Source organism: Stylophora pistillata, chromosome 1, assembly GCF_964205215.1.
Source record: "Stylophora pistillata chromosome 1, jaStyPist1.2, whole genome shotgun sequence".
Classification (NCBI taxonomy): domain Eukaryota; kingdom Metazoa; phylum Cnidaria; class Anthozoa; order Scleractinia; family Pocilloporidae; genus Stylophora; species Stylophora pistillata.
This window is the reverse complement of record NC_142519.1, coordinates 18887242-18914528: the sequence shown is the minus strand read 5'-3', so window position 1 is coordinate 18914528 and position 27287 is coordinate 18887242. Positions and strand designations below refer to the sequence as shown.

The following is a 27287-nucleotide window of genomic DNA, read 5'->3' as shown; positions in this document are numbered from 1 at the left end:
TCCTTCTTTTGTTTCGAACAACATGGGACAAAACAACGCAGCAAGGAATTAAGTCTTGATGTCAACTCGAAGCCATTTTAGCTTTTATGCATCGTCATATAAACCGTACATTACTATAGCCAAGGTCATGTAACAAGTTATACTTTGGGCTTCATAAACAACTTCAAACTTTCATCGACGCATGCATGTTGTTTCCAGTGATAAAAATGGTTGATGCGTAATAAAGGTGACAAAAGTCTAATGTATCAACAAGGGTTGACATATTTCCTGTGGAAAAGCACCGGATAAACCTCTTAAGCAGAAATTAAAAACTCAGATATTTTATATCAGTACAGTAATGAAGGGATCTTTTGAGTTGTTTGAAAAGCCCCACTCGTTCTCCATCCACAGGGTTGCTCAGTACATTCTTGAATGAAAATCGATTAGCAGTTGTTTTTAGAACGCATTTAACAGGTTTAGACTTCCTTTACACATACTACACTTTTTTAGGATCAAATTGCCAGACTACCAAAGTGTCTGCCCTCACCCCCTTTTCAATTTGAGACAATGTGAGCACTATTGAAAGATTTTAAGACTTTGTCTTACGATTTGAAGGTAGACTCGTTTCGAGAAGGTTCTGTTTCTGTCATTAAAGATAGCTTACAGAGAAAAAGATCACAGCCTTACTTTGAAAATTTTGTTTGACATTTATTATGAAATTAATTCAAAGTAAATAAATACGTACCCTGCGGTAATGTAGTGGGCTCCGGTATTTTAAGGTAGAAAATTAGTCTTTTCCAGCCATTCAGTCAGTGAAATGGAGCGAAATACTTAAGGCGCGATAATGCTTATGGTTAGGGTTGGTAATTTGAAGGCGATAATGCGACGTGACCGCCAAAGCCATACAAGGAGTCCGTGAAGTAATGTGTGTGCGAGAGCCCAGTGATCTGGTTCGCGATGAAATGCGGATAGCAAGTTTTCCTGAATTTAGCAGAAGCTTGTTCATCCGTTGGTACGAGAGAATACAGGAAAATTTTCCACTTATCCCGACCCCCTTGAATAAGTACTTTTGCTTGAAGACAACTACAACGGAGTCTCCTAACCAGTCCCAAGCCGCGTTTAGCTGGATAGATCGCAGGGTATGATTGGCCACTGTATCACATTACGTCAGGGAACATAGCTACAATAAGGGGACATAAGTGCAACGGTACAACTGAACGCCTTTCTGTCACCCTCTCGAGTCCGGTCTTTTTCGTTTCTCCCCGCGGGCTCAGGTTCTCGAACAGTGGCTGGTCATCAAGCCTAGCCTGGTACTGGGCCAGTAGAAAATTAGCCGGTCTGAAAAAAGATGGCCAGTGCAATGTATAGGCCCGTTTGATGATTTTGGGAATGACAGTTTGTGAAGAGGATAGAACTGGATAAACTGTGCCCTCACTTATTACCTGTATATTGCAAAATTTGACCTTTCAAAAACAATTATACCACACATACCAAGACGTGGTAGTCTGATAGAAAATGAAAATATATATCCGGCAGAAAATGATGAGAGAGGGGGGGGGGGGAGAGGGGGTGGTTGGGATATAACTTGCTGTAACCCAGAGGACCACGGATTCCATATCTTTACTAGAAATATTATCTGGTTTAATTTTGCATCCAACCAGCTAAAATCCTCTCGAGCGTTAGATTCATTATACCCATTTTTACACCTTACATATGTATGCATGTTGTACATGCCGTCTGTATACGTTCCATATGTACTGACGAGAACTTCGTTTAAGTCAAGAGTTCTTTAATTCTTTATTCTCATGACCTTAATATTTAATCTAGTGGTGAATCCACACTTATTTTTTATTTAACCGTATTGTCTTCCCATACTGTAGATATAAAATCCGAAATCTCTTCAATACAAACAAAAACTAAGCACACACAATAACTATAAAAATCAAGCCCAAAAAATCGCTTACATGTTAGCTATGTTCACTTAAAGTTGTCTTTCAGAAGTAAAAACTAGATAATCGCAACTGGATAAAAGGAAACTTAAGGCCAAAAGTCTGTGACAATGCCTGGTTCAGGTGTATCGGTTGGTTCGGTAGTAGTGAAAGATTCAGTCGTGAAGAGCTCGGTCGTAGTCAGCTCAGCGGAAGTGGGTCCAGGGGTAATGAATGTGTCTGGGGTAGTCCACGAGTTAGACATGGTGGTGGGCTCTTCAGTTGTTGGCTCCTCAGTAGTTGGCTCTTCAGTTGTTGGCGCTTCAGTTGTTGGCTCTTCAGTTGTTGGCGCTTCAGTTGTTGGCTCTTCAGTTGTTGGCGCTTCAGTTGTTGGCTCTTCAGTTGTTGGCGCTTCAGTTGTTGGCTCTTCAGTTGTTGGCGCTTCAGTTGTTGGCTCTTCAGTTGTTGGCTCAGTGGGGGCCTCTGTTTTTATAGCCACACCTACTATGAATTAAAAGGTAACCAAAGGCCAGCACTTGGAAAGTTAGCTAAAGTGCTTGTTAATTATCGGGCCTCATGGACCAAATGGGTAAACAACGGACTCACTCAACTGAAAAATTCTGACCGATCTAAGAATGCTCTGGGAGAATGTGTATCATTTAGACGCCTCTAGACTCGTTATGATGGGGACTTGATCGATTTCACCTTCACTATGTTTCGCTCATTGTGCTCCTTGCTAAGACACTGAAGAATAGAACTGCTGTGATACTCAAATAGAATAGAACTGCTGTGATACTCAAAAGAGGTAAGAGGCAGCTTTGGGGTGAATTGCAGATTATAATCTCGTGAAGCAGCCTACAAGTTGTTCTGTCTTGTTCCCTATCACTGATCCTATTTAGGTAATATTTCCAACTACTGAGTGTGGCATATCGCCTTACGTAATAATGTTAGCCCGTTTGCTTCACACACCTTTCACGCATTCAGGAACACCCTTCTTGTCACTTTTCATGTAACCGGAGGGGCAGTGAGAGAAGCAAAAGTCGTGCTGCTGCCACGGTTTATTACCAGCTGTTAATTTGTAGTAGCCAGGCTTGCATCTTTCACATCTGTTGGGTCGTTGAAACACTCCCCATCGTTTGGGACAGGATCCACAGTTCGGTACTTGACACTCTACTTAGCCGAAAAGAGAAGAAAGAAGATAAAAGATTGAAGCATGAAACGAGTGAAATAACGGAAAGAAGCTTTTTAAGATGTATGCTATTCTTCCTGACTGAGAGTCAACGTTCTCAAATATCACAAACAATGACTTGTGATCGAAATCCCAAACCGGTGAAAGAGGACTGCGGCAAATACTGAGTGAAAGAGTAACTGCAGTTCCAATCTAGCCTCATTTTAATTTTCAAATTCATCAACTGAGTCGTTAAAGTAAATTAGCCACCATAAAGAGTTTCATAGCTGACGTTTCGAGCGTTAGCCCTTCGTCAGAGCGAATGATCAATTCGCCATGCGCTCCGTAACGAACCTTATTGTACTCCCCCACTGACGCATCATCTCAGTTTTTTTAGAAACTTACCCCCTTTATATACATTCATTAGCCTCGTGTTAGTCTACCTACTTCCATCAAAGGTGATATTCTAAACTAGAATAAGAATAACTATAAAAATAATGATAGTAATAAAGATGATGATAATGTTAATAAGAATACCAAGACTACCACAAATGTAGAGGTGAATAATAGTACTTTTCGCACGCGCTGATTGGCTAGTTCGGAAGTGACTAGCAAGTGGTATCTACCGCCACTTCGGTGAATATTTGTCAACTCCTCTAGCACTTCCATTGGCCGAAACTTCTGGCTTAATTGCAGTCCCATGACGTAACGATTCCTTCACCCACACTTATAGGAAAAGAATAAATTCCAGTTTGCATTTACAGGACGCTCTACCACACGATTAGCGACCTACCAGGATTATTATCCTTTACAGAACTGAACAATGTACCCACCTTTAGTACATCTAAGTCCGCTTGTAAGGCTCCCCTCAGGTTTGTAACCCTTTGGACACTTCTTTACACAACGATTAATCATCCGCAAGCTAAAAAGTGAATATCCATCTTCACATACAGCGCAGGAAAATCTGGTTCGGCATTTATTGCAATTTGATGTACACTCTGAAATTGAACGCAATGATAATTATGATTGATTTCTATCACTCATGGTCATGGGTATTTGCTTTATTCCGAGGGTTACACACACATGTGTGTGTGTGTGTGTGTGTGTGTGTGTGTGCGTGCGTGTGTGTGTGTGTGTGTGACCCTCGGAAAAAACAAACACCCATGACCATGAGTGATAGAAATCAATCATAAGTGTGTGTGTGTGTGTGTGTGTGTGTTAAGTTCATGGAGTAAAGAACTAAATAGATATAATCCTAAGAGGGAAAGATAGGGAAGCTTGACTGACACTGTCAGATACTTACTTTTGACACATTTGTATCCACCTGAGGGGTTCATCTCTTTCTTATACCCATTTGGGCAGTTTGAAAGACAGCGACTCTCCAGACTAGCGAAGCCTCGGAACAGAGAATAACCACCTTCACATACGGAGCAGGAGAATTTGTTTTGGCACGTCTTGCAATTTTGGGAGCACGCTAAAGAGAGGGAAACGCAGTAATGAGATGGATTATTTTGTGAATAACTGCAGTTTAGTACCAATAGATACATTGCGTTGTGTGCACCGTGTTTGACAATGAGATAATTAAAATGTCTTTCACTGCCGAGGGATATTAGACGCTCTCTCTTCCAACCCTTTTTTGACTCCCGAGAGCGACCAAAAGAAAATTTCCCCTTACAATAACACTTCAATATCAAGCAGTCAAGTGTGAGAGCGAAGAAAAAGAATCTCAATTAAGGGATAATTAATTGATCCAATAACAAAGTCTCCGATTAGATGTGACATCATAGGAATTGCCGGGCACGCAGTAAGAATAACCACTAGTGAGACCTTGGGAATGAGAAGGTTAAGAAAAGTAAAATAAGACCAAAATTTTTGATAAATATCTCATTTCAGCTGGAATTGGAACACGAGGTTTGAAAACGTACCTTCCACGCACTTGCTCCCACCTTCACGGTTCATCACTTTCTTGTATCCTCTAGGGCATTTTTGGACGCAGCGCGAGAAAATAAATCTTTTTAATAGTGCATATCCATTGTCACATGTGGAACAAGAAAACCTGTTGGAGCATTTCTCGCAGTTTTTGGGGCAATCTGATAAAAAAAAAGAAAAAATCCATTTAAGGTCCATAGCCTTTCATAACTATCAGATTACTATTTAATATATAGCAATGATTTACATTTATAATCCAGGGATCTGAGACCACGAGATAGGGCACTCATAATAGAATGAATGCAGAACATAAAAAAAAGTGAAGCGACTTTACGGCGAGTAGTCCTCAGAAAACACTGTACGACGTTTCAAGGCGCAGTAGGCTCATCGCTTTGAGGTACATTTGAATAGATGCTCATTGCTGCTTTTTACTAGTTAACTTATGGCCTTGTGTTCTTCTCTTTCAGTGGTAATTTCATGCTAACCTTGTTTCTCTACACATGTTCCTTTGACTTTCTGAGAACCAGGAGGACATTGCCTTCATCAGGCATACCCCAGAGGTACTTGGACCCTGACATGACCACGGTTACACTCGGCACATGAAAACTGATTACTATGACATTTTCTTACAGTTCGCTAGGAAGCATGTTGAGGCTGAAATAATGATGATAAAAAGGAATTTATCACTTATTCCCCGCAACTTGGGTTGTTGTGAGCACAACCTCGTTTCCAAAATCACTCTTCTTGTCGCCCCGCCCTTGCTCAAATCGGCGAGGAAGAGGGAGAAGCACTGGAAACGAGTTTTTATCAAGCCCTCATACCTGAAAACTTTATCCCCATTTTTTTTCTTTCCTCGACCATCTTTTAAACTTCTCCATTATTTTTACTTCTCCATCTTCACACTATTCATTCCCTACCATTTTACTCTGTGCTTTTTTAACTATAATAAGCAACCACTGATCTTACGTTAGAAAACCTAACACATGTAAAACAATGCTATATAGTTCAAGATCAAGCTGACAGCCAAGATGCGACCTTGGACAGCTGTTTCAACTTAGATGTCTGGGTCTCATGAACACAAATAGAACAAAGAGCTCGAAGTCCAGTTTTCTACGTAATTCAATATGTAATGACCCTATTTGAAACTAAATCCATATGTTTCCAGATTGAGCAACATCACATGCAGAGCGCGTGCCAATGAACAATGTCAAAATCATGAAGATGCCGCGATAAATTATGTCTCGACCCTGGTGAAATATCGAGAAGTATCCGGAGCTGCGTAAGTGCTTTCTAAACAGGCACTTTTCTCAATCCCTCCACCGATCCTATCATCGCCCTCTTCCCTATTGACGAGATTGCAAGATTTTCAAACAATACGCGCTATCTCCAGCCTTTTACTTCTCAGTGCATTCGTCGTTCCCATCATTCCTAAAAGAGCACAACAGGCAATTTTGGCTTCACCTGAGAGTATGGGGATGCGTGAGATGCGGTTGAAATTATCGTACAGGCAATTTTGGCATCACCTGAGAGTAGGGGGATGTGTGAGATGCGGTTGAAATTATCGTACAGGCAATTTTGGCATCACCTGAGAGTAAGGAGATGTGCATGATTCGGTTAAAATTATTGAAGAGTTTCAGTTTTTTAAGGTGACATGTTCGCCGGACAAATTAAATTGGTTCGAAGGCGAGCTTATTTTGTTTGTTCGGCGTTGTCTTTCAGATTTACTTCTTTATTTGAAGTGTGGACTTTTGCCAACTTATTTTACTGGGTGATGATTGATTGCAATTGGAAATAATCGATCAACGACACAAAGTGATTTCAGTTTTTGTTCGAGTGCTTTTTTTTTTGTTTTTGTTCCGAATCAATTTTTAGCCAAGAAGGGGGAAAGAATAGATGAGTACTTGGTGTCTGTGCGAACCTTACCTGAACAAGGTACACGTTGTTTCTGACGTATGCGGAAACGCCTCTTATTTCCTTTCTCCCACTCGTATATTTCGTGTGCAACAAAGAAAATGGAGCCATGTCCACGTAGAGTCCAGTTATTTTCTTTGAACCAACTCTTCTCAGCTGCGCCTCTCACCGATAGATTATTTCCCCGTTGTGCTCTATTTTATCGTAATTGCTTCAAAAAACTTTGTGGCTGAGAGCGAACAACGCTTTCGTCCGTCTCACGTATCAGAATATTACGAATTCGAAAATACCAGCCAGTTTCAAGCAGTTTTCAAAGAAGACTGCCACTAAACGATAGAGTTATCGGTGTTTACTTTTTCAAGTACCTCTGTTGCGCAAGCGAACTGCATTGAATGTGATCGATTACTGTTGTACTCACGTCACGAAGGAAACATACAACGAATCTGTTCATTCCTTCAGAAGATTGCATTATTTTTCTTCTAGTGCTGGTCTGAGACGAGACAATTAGGAAAGGCTTGTTACCTGATGGTTTTTTGTTAGATACAAACTGTTTCCTCTTCCATTTTCTTGATCTTGCACCACTGGCTGCACCAAGAGCAACAATCAGCATCAAGACCGACAGCAAAATCCTCATGGTGCAATCAGTGATAGGAACTCCTTGTTTCAGCCGCGTGCAGCACTATGAAAGTATACGCGACAGGCCACCTCGTATTTTATATGAAGAGAATATTCTATACGTGAAACTACGTGAGCTGAATATCCGGGATGGCATTTCATCGCATGACAAAACCCACTCATGTAATTTAAGCGCAGTAGACATCGTAAACCAGCGTAGGCCTGTTTTGACTCCACGCTCCCTACACAGCGCTGAGATTTTACGGGCTATCCAAAACAACAGAAAGAAAGGAATGTTGCTTTGTATTTTTTTTTTATGAAACTAACAGGGTCAGGAAACCAGGGTAAACTCCATGATTGAAATGAATGACCATATGGCTTTTTTTTTTTTTTTTTAACGAGATTATTGCCATTCCATTCCTTACACATGTAGCGTAAAGCAGGAAGGAACGACTAGGGTTGCTTACTTTTGTATGCGAAATTTCCTTCAATTATTCCGCACTTTCATGCCAGCTTTCTTATGTTGTTGCTGTCCGAGAAAGTCTTCCAAAGATTGGAACGTGAGATGAAACAGGAAGCACAGGCTTGCGGGGTTGCAGTATTCAGAAAGAGACATTGTTTAGACCGTTTGGAATTTATAAGCTTATCGGTACATCAATCCATTAGTTTCAGCTCACGGCCGGCCTTTAATCCGCTAGTTCTGATGTGGTTGTTGGGAAACTGGGGCGAAAGGATATCATAGCTAACTTGGAGGGGAGAAATATTACTTATTATTAATACATTGATATTATCATTAATTAATATTGTTGTTAATGTTGCTGTTGTTGTCTACAACCAGCTGATCACTGAAAACTAAATAAATTTCCTCGGTGTATTTTCGCGTATAAACGTCATAACCATGATCTTTCCATTTTTAAACACTTTATATTCTATTGCGCTCATTCATAATGAAAGATATGCACTCCATATGTATGTAAGTTATGATTTCATCGTACCCGCCAACTACCGTACACTGCACAGCTTTTTAGATCAATTTCTCAGGGGCAAAGGAGGTAGGGAGGAGGGACGCTGAAATTTAGTACATTCAAGAGAAAATAATGGACCATTAGTTGAACTCGATTATAGAATAAAATTTCGCATGTTTTTTAATTTCGCAAATTTTTTCAACATTGTGAAAATTATTAGCAAGAGTAAGTTAAATGAAGGCTAATGACGTAATTGTGAGGTGTTTTGAGGCTTTTGATTGAAGATTAACTAGATTAATCTAAAGACTCTTTTTTTTTATTTCATGGAACCAGAAAAAGACTGAACTTGTACCAAAATTTTCTTTGGATTTATCCGGCAGAAAGAGGGAAGGCGAACGGAGATGCAGCACTATATTGAAGATCTCAATGGGGTGTTGATTATACGGCTAACAGTAAAAATTTTGACTGTTTTACGGCTAACAGTACAAGATGCTACACACGAAAAAGTTAACGATTAGATTTCCATTGTTTTAAAGATAAATTTACTTTCTCATTTATACCATCAGAGTCAAGCAACATGGTTAGTTCAAGAAGGAGCTCCTGTTGGGTTGATATCAAATAATAATTTTCTGTTTTCCCACTTGGCCACAAGACCAGGCATCTAAGAAAATTTTCACGGTCACCTCTTTTACGTCTAACTGTTAGATTTTGTCAAATTTTACGCCTAACGGCTAACTTTTTGCCGTTTTATGGCTAATCATTTGACTCCAAGACCCTTCATATGTGATTTTAAATGTTCAACTAACAATCGTGAGCAAGATTTAAAGTATATTCTGGAATCCAGTTTTCATTTTGTGCATACAGTTATCAAGTCAATATATATGCGTTAATGGCCGAGCGCGAGGTCAAGATGGCTGGATATTGGCCGAGTTGCTTTTTTGCATTTTTATAGGCCGAGACGAAGTCGAGGTCCATAAAAATGCGAAAAGAGATCGAGGCTAACATCCAGCCATCTTGACCGAACAAGCTTGGTCAATAAAGTATTTATTATATTGCAAAAACATTTCGCTTTATCAAGAATTAAGAATGACGTGTTTACTTCGAGAGCCAGGAAAGAAAGCCAACTGTGTTTGAAGCACACCAAACTCACGAGAGTCGTTTCTGTTTTCTTTCTTTTTTTTTTTTTTACTATCTTCTGCCACTTTTTGTGTTTCCATCGCCGAAATTGCCCAAGAATTACGAACGCAGCTTTAATTCAATTTTTTTCATGCGCGGGATCAACACGGGCAATCCCGAGCGGGCAAGATGGGCCAATCTTGCCCGCTCGGGTAGCCAATCAGAACACAGGATTCGCTTCATTTTGCCCACGGGTGCTGCGAGCGATGTAATAGTTCGTCCTATTAACATATTTATCTTTACAGTCAAACTAAGTGAAGCGTACCCCCCAAGATTACATTAATGAATTGATCATTTGGATATTGAACCCGCCAGTCGTTTCAAGAATGCAATAATGAATTGATTATTTGATTACTGAACCCGCTAGCCGTTTCACGAATGCAATAATGAATTGATTATTTGAATATTGAACGCGATAGCCGTATCCGTTTTGAAAAGGCGCGGATCATTGTTCAAATTAGAAGTCCATTTCTGAAGTCCAATAAGATTGTGCTATTTGACGAGGAATCCTGGAAATGAACAAACTGTAAAAACACTGCGAAAACAGTCGATCGCAAATATTAACGAAATAAAAAAAGTCTTGCGATGGCTTCGCCCGTAAACTATTTATTTCGAAATAATTTGGATATATCAATAAAGTTGAAATGGTAAATTGGCCACCGTAACGATTACAAATGCTGACCTTTCGAGCGTTAGCCCTTTTTTTCGACCATGAATACACACAAAAATTTCTACAAGTTCGTCAAGATGTAAATATGCGAAAAAAGTTTTCGATAACATTCCATTTACGACATTTACAAGAAGTTCTACACGACACTCGAACTCACCTTTCCCCCCATGTCTGACGCCATGTTGAAATAGTTCTGATCCATCATTACGTGTTCGCATAATCCAATCAGAAATGGACTTCTGATTTGAACAATGATCCGCGCCTTTTCAAAACGAATACGGTTATCGGGTTCAATATTCAAATAATCAATCCGTTATTGCATTCTTGAAACGGTTAGCGGGTTCCGTGTTCAAATATTCAATTCGTTATTGCGCTCCTCAGTGAAACGATTAGCGGGTTCAATATTCAAATAATCAAATCATTGATGTAATCCTGAGGGGTACGCTTCACTTAGTTTGACTGTAAAAGCAAAAATTTATCCAAAGGCAAAAACATATGCCATTGTTCTTTGACAGTTAGTTTGCCTCGGGTGTATTTAAATTAAGGCGTCGAAAGATGCGACAAGCAATGTCAATGCTCTTTATTTTTCAAAGACGAAATTAAATCAACCTGCAGGTGCTTCAAGGATTCTGATCCCAAGTCAGTTGGTTAACATAGGCATGAAACAATCTTCTATCATCATCATAATGGAAACCTGGTTTTGGATTCTTGGCTGGCCTCTTTCAATCCTGGCCATTACAGGAAATGGATTTATTATCTTCCGTGTTTGTAGCAGACGGCGGCTTCGAACCAAAACCAATGCGTTTGTCGTTTCCCTTGCTGTGGCGGATTTCTGTGTAGGGTTGATTGCTGTTCCCTCACTTTTTGTCTGCGAGAAGACAACGGGATGCAGCCCCGAAGCGTTTAGAGCAAACGGAGTGCATTATTTGAGGTGGCTTTTTGCGTATGCGTCTGCAGCAAACTTAATATGTAGTTTAGTCCTGGATCGCTACATTGCTGTTTTGAAGCCTCTCAAATACTTATTGTTCAGGACGCGCAAACGTGTCTCTCAGATGATTTGTATTTCTTGGACACTTTCAATTCTTGTTGTGTTTCCTTATGTTCTAAGATGGCTCGCTTTTAAAGACAACGATTCATTTTCTTTGAAATCTTTTGGGATAATGATCATGATCTCCTTCGAGTTCCTGGCGTCCTGTGGTCTCATCTTTTGATTTTGTTCAATGTTTCATGTTGTTTATAAGCAAGAACGAGCCGCCCACACCTTAGCCAAGCAACTCCGCTATAATCATCGATATCTGTTCCGAAGCGGGGAAAAGTCGGCTGTGAAAGTGATGGGAATTTTTATGGGCCTCTTCATTCTAACCTACACAATTGCTATGCGATGTACTCTTGTACAAATTCCGGATAACAAAAAACCATGTAATGATAAAGAATTTAAAATATCTTTTCTCATTTTAAACTCTGCCTTGAACCCTGTTGCTTACGCTTTCTTCAAGAGGGACATGAAAGAGGAAATAAAACGATGCATTCGCTGTGTCGGGCGAAGATCGCAGTGAAGTGTTTCAACTCTTGCTGTATTGGAATAAAGTTGTATCGCTGAGTTAGATTGCAAATTAAAACGGAGTTCTTAAGTTGATGTCGATTCAGATCAGTTTATTTGGAAAAATTGTCCTCTTGTGTTGTGTTAAAATATCCAACTTTATTAAGCTGCCTTTAATTTTTTTTTTTAGGAAACAAGCCTAAGAGAGCACTTAGCAGTTAGATTAATCACTAACTCGTTATCTCTCCGGCCGTTCTAAGTGAAGCTGGTAAAATTCAACTGAGAGGAATAAAGAGTTTTCCTTAAAAATGTGCACATGTTTTGAAAAGTGAAAGGAGGACTTCGTTTAAACAGTATAAATAAAACCTTTTCGGGAAGATATTCGCTTCGTAGAGTATGTCTATCTATGATGCAAATGAAGCAAATAAGTACAGTAAGTACCATTCCGAGTTAAATTGCAAATGAGTTGTATTTTTTTTGTCCGTTCAAATCAGCTGGTTTGTTTAAAGGAACAATTTCTGGCAAACAAGCAACTTGAATGTGCTTTGTTAAACCCTCAGAACCTTAAGACTGGGCTGGCGTCAAATTCTCTTTACAGTATCACAGCTGCATCAAACACTAAGCTGTTGAGAATGAAGGAAATGAACGTTTACCAAGGAAGCTCTTGATTGATAAACAAAATCTCTTTGTCAGTGCTACAGCAAAATGTGTAGAGAAGAGCATGGAGAATATTTATAGCAAAATAAGGGTTTAAAGCGTTAATTCTCAAGACCGAGTGAGGAAAAAAGGGGTGAACGTTGAACTCCTAAATATGTTTTCGAAACAGGACAAAAAGGGTTTGGTGTTTGATATTATTAATTTTAACAAACGCAGATAGCAATTGACATAAACACCCCTGCAATTAAAATGCAAACGTTTACTTATTAATTAAGAAACGCTTTGCAAACAAAACCAAAAGGAAAAAAGAGCTGTAAATTGAGCCAAAAAATTCTGCTTCTTCGGTGACAGCCTTACTGCTATCCGCAGCTTTGCAGTTTTTTTTTTCCTTTTTCCATGTAGAAAATGAAAAACGAGACTGTCTGGAATTCTCATGATCAAGAATTCCTTCGCCCTCCATCCTTCCTTCAATATTTTAGTTACACAAAAATCTTATTGTGAGGCAACAAAAGAAGCCCTGACAATGTCTTTAAACTGTCAGAGATAGCTTGTCAAAACCCTTATTTAGTTATCTTTAGAAATTAGTTTCTAGCTGTTCATTAAAAAGGTTTAAATATCACCGCGGACAATGAGCGATTTTCATCAATTAGTAAAAAGGGTTGCACCTATGTTTCCTTCGAGCGAGCCTCCCCTGAGATGAGTTTCCTTCCTTTATTTCATTGACTTCATTGAAGGAATAGAGGCTGTTGACTTAATGGTAAGAGTGGCCTTATTGACATTATAACATGACCAGGTGTTTTCAAATGCTACATACATACATACATGGTTTATTTGATAAAGCAGGTTACTAAGTAAGGAAGACTAAAGTCCATGATGTAGACCTGCTAACTAATTTAAAACTTTACACTTAATTAAGATATAGAAATATGTACATATATATAGAAGTTACTAGTATTACAATAATTAGTTCAAAAATATGTATAAATATCGTCCTAATTCGTAATTGATGAAGATTCCTTTGAATAAGATATACTGCTCAAGATCAGTTTGTTTTTCTTCAGTTTTTCTTTCAAAGCTTCAAGGCTGGACGTCTCCTTTATGCTGTCCGGGAGGCTATTCCAAGCAATGGCAGCCCTATGTTTAAAGTTCAATCGTCCTGTTTCAGTTTTTGGTCTTGTTACATTTATGTTCAAGGATTTTCTAAGGCCATACATTTGGGCACTTTTTGTAACTAGTTTATTAAGTAGATCATTATTGAGCCCATGGAATGATTTGTCAGTTATTGATAGGATCCTTTTTGTGTAGAAGTGGGAAAGGGGAGACCAACCCTTTAGATTTCTCAAGTCATTTATGGTTGAAACAACCATAAATGACTTGCCGCGCAGATTATAGATTAGCCGCGCAGCTCGTGCGTGAATACGCTCAAGTTTCTCCAGTAAGGCCGAAGAGCATGCTTTGTAGTTGAGGAACTGCGGTCTTGTATTTGTTCTTAAAGGGACACGGTCACGGTCTGCGTATTCTCATGTAGCCGATCGAAACTTGAAAAAGTCATCCTGACTTTTTCAAGTTGCATTCACAAATTCAAAATGGCGTCTAGCGGAGGATCCGGACATGGCGGTAAACGCATTATCTCAGGGCGGAAACGAAAGGTTGAAGACAGAGGGCAATACAAGAAAGCGTGACTGAGGAACCATAAGCGTATTTATGTGGAAGAAAAGACATTTAAGTTGTGGCTGCGGGCAAAAGTTGATGCAGGTTATGAACCATTCAGCGACAGCGATTTTAATGATAGGAAAATAAAATAATGCCAGATATCACAGACATTTGTAGCATTTGTGAGGCAGATGCTTATTCTACTACACATTATAATTGGAATACAGGTAAGCCTCAGGCGAACTCTACGGCTTTCATAAATTTAGGCAGATGACGACTCAGTGCTCGTTCGAATCCTGAAGAAAGGGAATACACAAATTATTTCGTAAGCTTTTTGGACATTCGAGCCACAAAAGAAGTGAATGTATACAACTTTATATGCGTGTATTGAACTTTATATGCATACCCTGTTTCTGCAAGGTTTATTGCTTGTTCCACATTTACATTTATCCGTACACAGCACGTTTCTCCCTTTGCACGGGCACCCACGAGAACTATTTTCTTTGCGCTTCGTCGTACAAGCACTTTTACATTTACAAAAGATCACCTAAGGTTCCTCAGTAAAAGAAATTCACTTTCATGAGCATTTGCTTTGCATAAACTTGATTTAAATGCAAAATATATGCAGAATTCTTCAACTCACTGATATTTCCATAATGGCCGTCGAGCGTGGCAAGTCTCGGAAAGAGTGTATGCTTCTGCGCATGTCTCTTGAACATCGCAATATGGAAACGTGGTTTTGGATTCTTGGCTGGTCTCTTTCCATCCTGACAACGACCAGAAGTGGCTTTATTGTCTTCCTTGTATGCAGAATACGGCGGCTTCGAACCAAGACCCCCCAACGCATTTATAGTTTCTCTTGCTGTGGCGGACTTCTGTGCTGGGTTGATTCCTTTTCCGTCACTTTTCGTCTGCGAGAAGACAATTGGATGCGACCCTAAGGCCTTCATGGCCAAAGGGGTGGACTCTTTAAGGTTGCTGTTTGTGTAAGCGCCTGTGACAAACTTGTGTAGTCTAGTCCTGGGTCGTTAGGTTACTTGACTTTTATGACGCGCAGACGCGTTTACCAAATGATTTTTATTGTTTGTCGGGGACTGGGGCACATATTACGTAATTATGTAACCCGTGACAACGGAAGCACGTGCTTATTATTGGGAGCCTGCCCACCCTTTTAAGTTGTTAATTCGAATCTATTGAACGAGAGAGTTAGATTGACCGTGATTGTGCGAAGACCTTGTGAATCTTGCGATTATAAAACACGTTAACATCAAATTTGTGACTCGTCTTGGGTACTGTCTCCAGCGGCCCGAGCAGTTCAGCAAATGCTTGGACCATTCCAGTTGTTATAGTCTTAGCAATAGCACTAAACTGCCGTGCAGTTAGCGAGACTCTGCTGTTTATACTCTGCTGATCTCAATTTTAATGGTATTCTTGGGAATCTTGCCGTGTTTCGGTCTAATTTTCCGCTTTGATCAATGTATTATGTCATTTATAAGCACGAAAGAGCCGCCCACATCTTGGCAAAACAACTCCGCTTTAACCAGCAATTTTTTGTCCAGAATCAAGGAGAAGTCTGTTGTAAAAACTATGGCAATTCTTATAGGCATATTCCTTCTAGCCTGGACATTTGCCTTGCGATGTAGCTTTATACACATCTTAAGAGAGGAAAAACCATGTGATGGTAAATACTATAAAATACCACTCCGCCATTAACCCCGTCGCTTACGCAGTCTTCAAGAAAGATATAAAAATGGAGATAACACGGCATACTTGCTGTTTTATATATAAAAAGGGAAACCACAATGATTCAATTACTGAAAACAACTGTGATTCTGCGCAGCCATATTGCTTAACACGAAAAAAATAAAGAACAACTTACCTTGAATAAACTTCTTCTCAGAATTTGTCTTCAGCTATCATAACGATCATTTCTTGTGCTAGTTAACAGTTATGAATATGGTGTGAAATTAAAATTATGAATAAGGATAATTTCCTTTTATCAACTGAGTCGATAATGTACATTGGCCATTGTAAAGAGATTTCGAGAGTTTGGAGCGTTATCCTGTCAGGCTCATCATAGTCAGGTGAATTTTTGCATAAAGTAAAGATATGTTAGGGTCAGCGGCGCAATGGCGGTCAGTCGTAATTTTCTCGGCTCCGCCATAGCCACTTATCTATATCTGTTCTGTTGTTTAAGTCGCTCTTTAATTTATCTAAATACGCTCATTTTCTGTCCATCTTATGCCCTTGATGATTCTGGAGTTACAAAGACCACTAATGAAGTGGATTTATACCGTGCAAGTTGCTCGTCGTCGATGCGTTTGTTCCGCCATCTTGGATTTTCATCTTCAACAAGATCACATCGCTACTTCACTGCTCGGATATCTCATACTCCGAACTCTGTTTCTTCCTTTAACCTAACGAGTCTTCGCTTAACAACTAGTGGCGACATCAGCCCGAACCCTGGTCCACCAATTACGTCTTTTACAACAAATCGTCGAGCAGTTAAACATCGAAGCCATCATCATAGCCACCGCTCCAACGTTGTGCAGGTAAACCGCGTATCTGATCTCCATTTGAGTACATCGAACACTCAGCTGACCATGTGCACGTTAAATGCTCGTTCTATTTCAAACAAATCTGCACTGTTTGTTGATTATGTTGACGAATGCAAAGCTGACCTAGTTGCAATAACTGAAACTTGGTTATCAGACAACGACTCCGCTGTGTGCTACGAGATAACTCCTGCTGGCTATAAACTGTTACACTGCCCTAGGGGTGATCGTAGAGGTGGAGGTACGGCCCTCTTGTTCAGAGATAACATCAATGTTTCCAAGCTCGAAACTGTTTCAAGGATTTCCTTTGAATCTTCTGAATACCTTGTCTGCACTGGCTCCCTACGCTTTCGACTGGCAATCATCTATCGACCGCCGTACTCTGTTAATCATCCTGTGACTGTAAACAGCTTTATCGACGAATTCTCAGAGTACCTTGAATCTGTTATCCTATCTAACGACGTCCTGTGTTTAACTGGCGATTTTAACATCCATGTTGATGATCACAATGATTCAGCTGCTTGTCGCTTTTTGGATTTATTGGAGTCAATGTCTTTAACTCAACATGTGACAGAACCAACGCATGAACTTGGTCATACATTAGATCTGGTAATTACTCGAACGTCAGACAACCTTATTAGCGGTCGACCATCGCCTGACATTCTATTTTCGGATCATCTAGCGTTACTTTTCAAATTGAAAACACCTCGACCACCTCTCAAAGTTGGGCGTGTCTCATTTAGGAAGCTGCGATCAATTGATAAGTCTGCTTTTGCGGATGAAATCTGTAACAGCGAGCTTCTTCAAACGGATACTGAAGATCCTGACGAGCTTGCCGCCTTATTCAACAACACATTGCGTTCCCTGCTGGATCGGCACGCTCCTGTTAAGCAAAAGAATGTTACTATTAGAACTCGTGTTCCATGGATGAATCATGAAATTATATCGGCTAAACGTCAACGGAGGAAAGCTGAAAGGAAATGGAGGGCTTCTAAAGCACACATCGATTTACTATCCTACCGCGCAATGAGAAATCGAGTGACGTTTTTGAGTAACGAGGCTCGTAGTGCATACTATACAAACTTCATAACTGAGAACAGCACGGACCAGAGAAGGTTATTTAGAGCAAGTAAGTCCCTGCTGAATTTATCAAATGGTCCTGGCCTCCCACTGTCGACTAATGATTATCAGTTGGCTAATGATTTTGGAAAATTCTTTGCTCAAAAAATTGCTGATATCAAGTCTGCTATTGCAAACCAGAGCCGCCTTCCTGTCACCATTGACGCTGCCAGTACTGTGACTGCTTCCTGTTTTTCAGAATTTACTCTCCTGTCCGAATCAGAGGTGTTTGATTTAATCAAAGCTTCATCAAAGAAATCTTGTCTTCTTGATCCTATTCCAACCAAGCTTCTTACTGACTTCGCTGATGTGCTACTACCTCCGATCACGAAAATAATAAATCTTTCGCTTGATTCTGGTTATTTTCCACGCATCTGGAAAAGTGCTCTAGTACGGCCGCTGCTGAAGAAGGATGGATTACCTCTTGTTTTTAAGAACTACAGACCCGTGAGTAATTTGGCATTTATCTCAAAGCTGGTTGAGACTGTTGTTGCCAAGCAGCTACAGCATTATCTGAATGGCAACAATCTGTTCCCAGTGTTTCAATCCGCCTATCGACAGAACCACAGCACAGAAACTGCACTCCTTAAGGTTACGAATGACATTCTCCTTAACATGAACAGTCAACGTGTTACTCTGCTTATTCTGCTCGATTTAAGTGCTGCCTTCGACACAGTTGATCACGACACCATGCTACGTCGACTTGAGTCATCATTTGGTATACAGGGGAAAGCCCTCTCCTGGTTTACGTCCTATTTGTCTGGTAGAACTCAACGGATCATGATTAACGATTCGCTATCGGAACCTTTTAAATTAGAATGCGGTGTGCCTCAAGGTTCCTGTCTGGGTCCGTTATTGTTTTCGTTGTATACGAGCAAGCTTTTTGAGATCATTGAATATCATTTGCCCACGATTCATTGTTACGCTGATGACTCACAAGTTTACATCTCATTTAGTCCCAACGACAGAGCTGAACAACTTGCTGTAGTGAGGAGTATGGAGGACTGCATCAGAGACATTCGTCTTTGGATGTTGAATAATGATCTTAAATTAAATGACGACAAGACTGAATTCCTTATCATTGGCACATCACAACAGCTGGGAAAGCTCGACAATATCAGTATACGTGTGGGCGACTCAGACATACACCCCGTGCCAATTGCGAGAAATCTTGGTTCCTGGTTTGACTCAAGGCTCTCCATGGCAACACACATCACGAAAATTTGTGCCTCTTCATTTTACTACATTTATAATATTCGTCGGATCAGAAAGTACCTTTCACAGCAGTCAACTGAAACTCTTGTCCATGCATTCATAACGAGCCGCCTGGACTATTGTAATGGCCTATTATATGGACTACCGGACTGCTTGTTGAATAAGCTGCAACAAGTACAGAATGCTTGTGCCAGACTGATTCTTAAAGAACAGAAATTTTGTCATATTACGCCCTTAATTTTTAAGTTACACTGGTTACCAATTAGATATAGAATTGAGTTTAAAATATTGTTAATTACTTTTAAGATTCTTAATTTTTTAGCCCCTTCTTATCTATCCTCTCTTATTTCCCTTAGACCCCCCTCCAAATATAATTTAAGAAATTCCAGCGATAAGCTTTTACTTAGCCATCCATCATTTAAATCGAAAGCTACACTGGGGGACCGTTCCTTTACCTGTGCTGCTCCGAAACTATGGAACGAACTACCGCTGGATATTAGGAGCGCAGGAACAGTAAATATTTTTAAAGCTAAACTTAAGACTCACCTTTTTCGTAGTGCATTTTTATAGCTTTTTTAGCCATTCTAAGTTTACTTTTAATTGTTTCTTAAAATTATTGTAAGTCTATTTTAATGGTAATTTTTCATCTTGTAATGCGCATTTGAACATTTTATGGAATTTGCGCACTATAAATTTTAATATTATTATTATTATTATTATTATTATTATTATTATGAAATGTAGCGATTATGTGTTTTGGTAAAATGGCCCTTTTTTGCTTTTTGGACCCAAAGAAGGAAAAGAAAGAGAAATAAATATTGACCTTATTTACTTTTGTCTAGTGCTGTGAATTGCAGTTATATGACTTTGTGCGATCGACTTGAACAACACATACGCGGTTCACAATGCATGGTCGATGAATAATCTCGACAGTAAAAATATGGAATTCGAAAACACCGGCTTTATTCGTCCCCTCGATTAACTATGGTTTCTTGGATTATTTCCCGCCTAATAATCGTTTTGTTTAAGATAATGTTGCTAACGATACCCAACTATGCAAATTCAGACAGGTCTCACACAGTCAGGTGTTGTCTGATCACCGAAAAGTTTCTTTGGAAAGCCGCGGGAGCTTTAAAGAGAAAGTAATTCATTTGGTTTTAATACAAATAAAGCCTATACATTTAATTTGAGTTCGGATTATAATTTAATCGTGTTTAAGTAATCGAACCGTTAAAGAATGAACTTATTCAACTAGATTTTTGTTGTATTACTTTTGTCTGTTTAAGAAAATTTTTTTCTGAACATTTTTCATCCCGTTACGATCTATTATGTCATTGAACATGCGCTCACTGTTAATGTTACACAAATCAACAAAGTCTGCCGAATTCGGGTGACGCTGGAAATGAAATGCTTTCAAGCATAGTGTCAATGTACCTGCCATGATGAATTGCAAATTAGGAGTTCTAAATGATTCTTAGATAAGTTCGGTTTACTTAGTTTGAAAATGAATAATTTCACCTTTTCAAAAGAGAGGTCGTTAATTTAATGTGTTAAGCTGGTCTTAGAGCGTTTAGAATTAAATTGAAGGTAGTTATCTTTCCTTTGGTAGCAAAGCAGGTGAGATGTAACATGACATGCCATATACAGAGGGTAAAACCGTGACTGGACGCTAGATTAAAAAGCACCGCCAAAATGATCGAAAGTATGATCGATTGCCACACCAAACAGGTGTGAACAGAGCAAGTTATTGTCTCTAATAAAGAGTATTAGGTTCCTTCCTACACCCTCTTCAGTTGTTTCGCAATTACGTGCGTATAATGGTTTATTTATCGACTGCCCGCGAAAGATTTTTAAATGACGCATTTTGCGAAACTTTCTAAACTATTCAAACAATGGTTTTTCCCCTGCGTTTACGTAGGGGGCGTAACCATCGGGGGTGTTTTTTTTTTTTTTAAATAAAAAGCAATGAGCTTCTTTCTGATTTCTTTAGCTTCGCATTTATTGTTTACATTTTATGTAAGATGACAAACGAGGATAAATTTTCAACTTCCTTCCACGTTTTACATATTTTTTATCACGATTTTTACTGCACTTTCTGATAACTTTCCCGAATATCGAAAAGAGAGAAGTTCTCGGTTACTTGCATATATATACCAATATTATTTGCGTTAGTATAGAATTAATCGAACTTTGGTATTCCTCAAACAGGAAATTCATGACATGTTAGGGGGTATTATGTAATGCTCAGTATGAAATAACTTTTCATACCAATGCTGGACAGAGCTGTTACAAGAGTAAGACATCCAAAACGTTAATTCTGACTTGTTTTGAGGCCGAATTTCCATACACTTGTTATAAAACACAATAACGATTCAACGAACAGTCATTTTCAAGACAGCAACAGAGTCTCCATCGTTACTCGTCATTGGTCTCCGATAAACCAAAAAAACAAAAATACTTAAATGCGAATTTACGCACCAGCCAGCTGATTCAGGGATTAAGATTCTCTTTGAGTTGTTTTTCATTAATTTCTTTTTTTTTAGTGTTTACAGTATCAAACACAACGAATATGTGAAATTCATATCTCTGAACTTTGTTTATAGAAACGTATTTGTGCATGATCCTCGCAATAAAGAGCACTATTTAAGCAATAGTGAAAAAATTCCGGCCTGTACGGGATTGGTAGAGCGCTGCACCGAGTATCGCAGAGGTCAGTGGTTGGAATCCCGTACAGGCCTGAACTTTTTCAGGTCTGATTTTCACTATAGTTTAAATAGTACTCTTTTCTGCGAGGATCGTGCACAAATACGTTCCTATAACCGCAGTTCAGATCTATAAATTTCATATGTTCTTTGTGTTTGATTTATCATATTACGGGTTTATGTCGGACTAATTTAATGACCTGCTCCCACGGTTGGCTTGTTAGCTGTATTGGTAGAGCGCTGCACTAATATCGCAGAGGTCAGTGGTTCGAATCCCGTACATGCCTGAATTTTTTCAGGTCTGATTTTCACTATTGCCTAAGTAGTGCTCTTTACTAGAAGGATCGTGCACAAATATGTTTACCGTCTTTCTGAATAAAACCACTCTTTGATTACAAAATGGAAACCTGGTTTTGGATTCTTGGCTGTTTTTTTTTTCCATTCTGGCCATAACTGGAAATGGATTTATCATCTTCCTTGTTTGCAGCAGACGGCGGCTTAGAACCAAACCAACGCTTTTACAGTTTCTCTTACTATTGCGGATTTCTGTGCTGGGTGGAGTGCTTTCCCCCCGCTTTTCGTCTGCGAAGTGAAAACTGAATGCGACTCTAACAACGGGATATGAAGAAGGATACGACAAAATGCATTTACAACGCCAATCAGAGAAAGTGAAACAACTTTTTCAGCTTGTCTGAGAAGTTCAAAATCTTTGGTATTGTCTAAGCTTTCATTAGACGTTTCTCGAATTAGGCGTCGACAATTGAGAAATGAAATTATAACTATAATCCAGGATCACCTCAAGGTGTTTTGCTCTAAAATGAGGTTATGTTCATTCTCCGATTTTTGTTTGTAACCTAAGTAATCTGTTCCATCAACTCACATATCAAATGAGTATTGATGATTTTCATTTCCTGGGCACTTAAAATTCTTGCTGTTTTTCTCCACATTATGACATGGCTTAGAGTTCCAGCCGTTATGAGGTCTTGTATTTTTCTTTGGTTCGATTTTTTTTATGTTTTTTTTTTTTTTTACAAGCACGAACTTGCCATGCGCATCTTAATAAAGCAACTTTGCTTTAATCATCGATATTTGTTCAAAAGCGGGGAAAAGTCTTCAGTGAAAGTGATTGGATTTGTTATCGGCCTATTCATTCTAACCCGCACAATTGCTTTGTGATGTAGTCTTGTGCCTATATTCCAAAGAACAAACAAACATGTAATGATCAAAAATCTTAAATACCTTTTCTTTTTTTAAACTATGCCATCAACCCTACTGATTACGCTCTGTTCAAGAAAGACACGAAAGAGAAAGCAAAACGACCTATTAATGTATTTTGCTGTGTCATCCGGAAAGAGGAACAGCAGTGAACACTTAATGACTCCACTTTCGATTCTTCCAGATAGATAACTTTCTGTTTTGATCGATGAAACGGACACAAATTGTACTATTGTTCAGTTTAACTAATGATGACAAGCAGTGAATGAGTTGACTAATTTTAAAATTAGAATTTTTCGGGTGAAGATCGCAATAGAGTGTTTTTACTCTTGCTATAATCAAAAAAAGCTGAATCGCTGGTCAAATTTGCAATTGAAGGAGTTCGTTTCAATCGAGATCAGGTTGTTTTGAAAAATGACTCAATTATTTTCAACACTAAAAATGCTAGCCTTATTACATTGTGTTTACTTGAAATTTTCCAAGGAAATAAGCTCGAGAAACTCATCAATTAGAGCAATCAACATCTCTCCGTTTTGAGTAAAGCTGGTAAAATTCAACAGGGCGGAAAAACAGTTTGCATTGAATCGCCCATGTTTTGATCATTAAAGGAGGACTTTGTCTAAACACTTGTTCAGAATGTTTTGTTTGCATTGCGTGACGGCTCATGACGAGTGTGGCTTGGCGGCCTCGCCTTATTCAGATTAGTTTACCATGTGCAGAACGTTTCGGTGACGTTCTTTTTTTTTTTTTTTTTTTTGTTGTCGCAAGAAGCGAGTGAAGTTGTTAGCATTAAAACCGGAATTTCAGAGACGTTGTGTGAGTTAATTTGGTGTCACAGAAAACGTTTTCCACACACTAATACAAAAGCGTCTTTTCCAGAGATTCACTTTGCAGAGTATGTTTATGATGCAAAAAAAAAAAAAAAAAAAAAAAAAAAACGGTTACTATCCCGAGTTATATTGCAAATGAGTTCTAGGGTTTGATTTTAGTTGAGATCAGCTGGTTTACTGGAAGAAAAATTACCTGTCGAACAAACAAGTAGTAAATTCGCAAGCTGTGTTTTACCCTTTTACTAGCGCCATTTTATTCCCAACGGTATCACTACTGAATCAAACATTGTGTTGAGACGTATGATGCACGATCCTCGCAGTAGATACCGCTATTAAAGCAATAGCGAAAATCAAACCTGAAAAAAAATCAGGCCTGTACGGGATTCGAATCACTGACCTCTGCGATACTAGTGCAGCGCTCTACCAATTGAGCTAACAAGCCAACTGGGAGCAGGCCGTTAAGTTGATTCGTAATAAACCCGTGAAAGTGATAAATCAGATACAATGAAATATATGAAGTTCATATATTTTGAACTGCGATATTAGATACGTATGATGCACGATCCTCGCAGTAGATAGCGCTATTGAACTTCATATATTTCATTGTATCTGATTGTGTTCAGTGAAGGAAATGAACGTTAACCAAAGAAGCTCTTGATTGATAGACGTATTCTCCCTTTCAGTACCAAAGGAAATTTCTACAGTACAGTATGGAGAATATTAATACTAATGTTACGGTTCGGAACATTAATCCTTTTTAATTAATTATTATTTTTTTCATTGATACATTTCTCCTTTAAAATGCAACAGGGCTGAAAAGGTTTGTTGTTACATAGGTATGGGTAATAACATGATTTCAAGTGCAATTCGGAGTTAGTAAGCACGGGCTTACAACTTTTCATTCGTGTTGCAACTTTGCTCTCCTCGCGTGAATTAAGGAATGGCTCAAAAACGAGATCGTGACCCCCAGCGAGGCCTCATAGTTAAGTATTTATAATTGCTAACTTTATTAATAAAGAGCTCTTAAGTTTCAGCGTCGTACGCTTAAACAATCAGGGCATTGCTTTTCGAAGGTATACTAAATCAAGGAATGTTTCGATATGAAGAAAGTTTCCCGACGTAAACAGATTATTTGTCGTTACTTAGTATATTGGAGGATTTTCATCTCGAAAAATTTTGTAGGGATCTTCACCAGACAGAGGTACGTAACAAATAATTCCTGCCTTTGTTACTACATACATGCATGTAAAATCGTGATATAATTCGGAAACTGCACTAGCTTATTAACACTGCTTTTAAACAACTGTAAAAATAACTATTTCCCTCCCGGCCCAAAAGGCTTAGCTGAACAGTTTTGGCGATCAATCGAGTGAGTAGTATTCGCATGGGAGTAATATGCTGCACAAGTTTATGTTGTGTTATTAACTAACGTAATTTTACGAATTCCAATACATACTACGCATGTTTATATATAGTCCTCTACAGTCTTTGAACGTGCGTTGACAACGAATCTTTGAATCGAATGTTCTTTTGTATACGTGGAAAAGGTGGGATATTTTCTTCGCAAATATTTTTGCGAAATCTTCTTACACTGAGTAACTGAAAATATAATATCATTTTCAACTGAATGATCAAAATATGCACACATTTTCTCTCGCGAAGAAAACGCCAGCTAGTAACATAAAAAATATAGTGGCAATAATTACACGATTAAATGTTTCTTTCTTGCGTCCAAAACAATGAAATCTTTTTGAACTAGAAAGTAGAATTCTTTGAACAATAATTCACTCGATCCAAATTATTTTAGTTAATGTTCAACTTATCATGGATGAATACACACTGTTATTTTCCAGTATTTGAGCGGTTCCTTGCTCAATTTCTTTTTCCTGTATGCAGCTTTTATTTTTTCCTCTTGTTCGTAGTTTTCATATGTTGGTGCAAACCCATGCTGTAGGAGAAATTCCTTTTCCCATTGCTCTGTGTCTTGTGATACACTCTTGTGAGCAGCAAGCACTTGTGTCTGAACACAGGCCAAAGTATCTTTGTACTTGTCATGGCAATACTTGTCGTTTCTGTTTCGTTTTTCACGCAGCGCATTTCTTGCTTTGTCAAGTGTTTTTACAAGAGGTGTTGTGCCTAATACCTTGGCAACAGACTTGGCAATTTTTGTTTGGAGGATGTTACCATCTTGCTGATTTTTCTCCATTTCTGTTAATTTAGAATCCTTTTCTGCTCGCTGATTGACATCATTATCGGCTGAGTTACTTTCATCTTGGAGAATTGATGTAGGAGGAATACCAGGTGAATTGATATGATAATTTGCAGTTGTTAGACTTCCCTCTTTCCCAGTGCCTTGATCATCATCAACAACATCACAGTCACCTTCACTCAGCTCAGCAGCATCACCATTTACAGAAGTGTAAGCCAAACTTGTGATCAGTACATCCGATTCTTCTTGTTCTTCTAAACTTTCTTGATCACCAGGCAAAGAAAGATCAATCTGGTTGTTTGCATCAGTTTGGTTTTCTTCAGCGGTATGATCTTCTGGCTCTGGCCATTCCTCATCTCTAAACACTCTGTGATACTCAGTATATGCTAGGTACCCATCAGTGTGGTAGACTTTCACTTTCCTTATAGGTAAGTGGAGGTTCCCACGGTTCAAGCACTCTTGCCACTTTGCCTTAAGATAGTTGCCTTCACTCTCAAAGGAAGAAGAACGAAAGTGGTGCAGAGGGGGGCCTTGCTCTTGAAATTCTGGCCATCCTTTTCCATCATGAAACACAATTTCCTTGCCATCTTCGTTAACGTGCCACCACACCCCTTTTCCACAAAGAAGAAAATCACTAATAGTTTCTAAATGAGCCTGATAAAGTTCATTGTCAAGAAGTTTACATGGAATTACTGTGTCAGGGAAATGTGGAAGGTTATTGGAAAACTTCGCAATCTTTGACTGCTGTTCAAGAAAGCTACTTCTGGTTGATTTAAACTTTCTCTCTGCTTGAGTGCGAACTATACAATTTGGAATTATATGTTGTGGATGACCATTGGAGGTTGTCTTGCTAATTGCATTTATGGTGCTGAATTCTCTTTCCTCCTCTTCGGTGTCTACAGAACTAAGTGAAATTAAACGTGATGTGAAGGGGGCATGGCAGGTGATGCTATGATAATATATACCATAGAGTTTTCTTCGTGTCAGGACCTCTGTGATTTTAAATACTGTACGAATGGCAACCACATGGGAGAATGTGACATTATGTAGACGTAAAATAAACCGGGCGGTGCGTTTGTCTGAAGGAGTGTACAACAATTCACAGAGTTCTGCAAGACTATACAATAACCTTCTGATACTTAGGCGGCAGTTGCTTCCAAGGTGAAGGGCTAGAACAATACAGCAAAGACGGTAATCTGCTCCTCTCAACTTTTCTTTTGTAGAGAGCACTGCTACTATTGCCTCCTCAAA

The 27287-nt window shown here is 39.0% G+C and overlaps 1 protein-coding gene and 1 pseudogene across 3 annotated transcripts; one reads left to right on the top strand and one right to left on the bottom strand.

Moving 5' to 3' along the window:
* Positions 1-1757: 1757 nt before the first annotated feature.
* Positions 1758-7686, bottom strand: LOC111343450 (uncharacterized). Of its 3 annotated transcripts, XM_022950636.2 has the most exons (7): positions 7438-7592; positions 5490-5658; positions 5001-5165; positions 4379-4549; positions 3909-4073; positions 2877-3077; positions 1758-2411 (listed from the first exon to the last, which is right to left on the bottom strand). In XM_022950636.2, the coding sequence occupies exons 3-7, from the start codon at positions 5032-5034 to the stop codon at positions 2017-2019; spliced, it is 966 nt and encodes a 321-aa protein (XP_022806371.2). In that variant the 5' UTR covers positions 5035-5165; positions 5490-5658; positions 7438-7592; the 3' UTR covers positions 1758-2016. The 3 variants fall into 3 exon arrangements, with proteins under 3 accessions (XP_022806371.2, XP_022806367.2, XP_022806368.2); XM_022950632.2 differs by lacking the exon at positions 5490-5658 and having other exon boundaries at positions 7438-7686; XM_022950633.2 differs by lacking the exon at positions 5490-5658 and having other exon boundaries at positions 1758-2408; positions 7438-7676.
* Positions 7687-10751: 3065 nt separating this feature from the next.
* Positions 10752-12766, top strand: LOC148741542 (octopamine receptor beta-2R-like; annotated as a pseudogene).
* The last annotated feature ends 14521 nt before the right edge of the window (positions 12767-27287 follow it).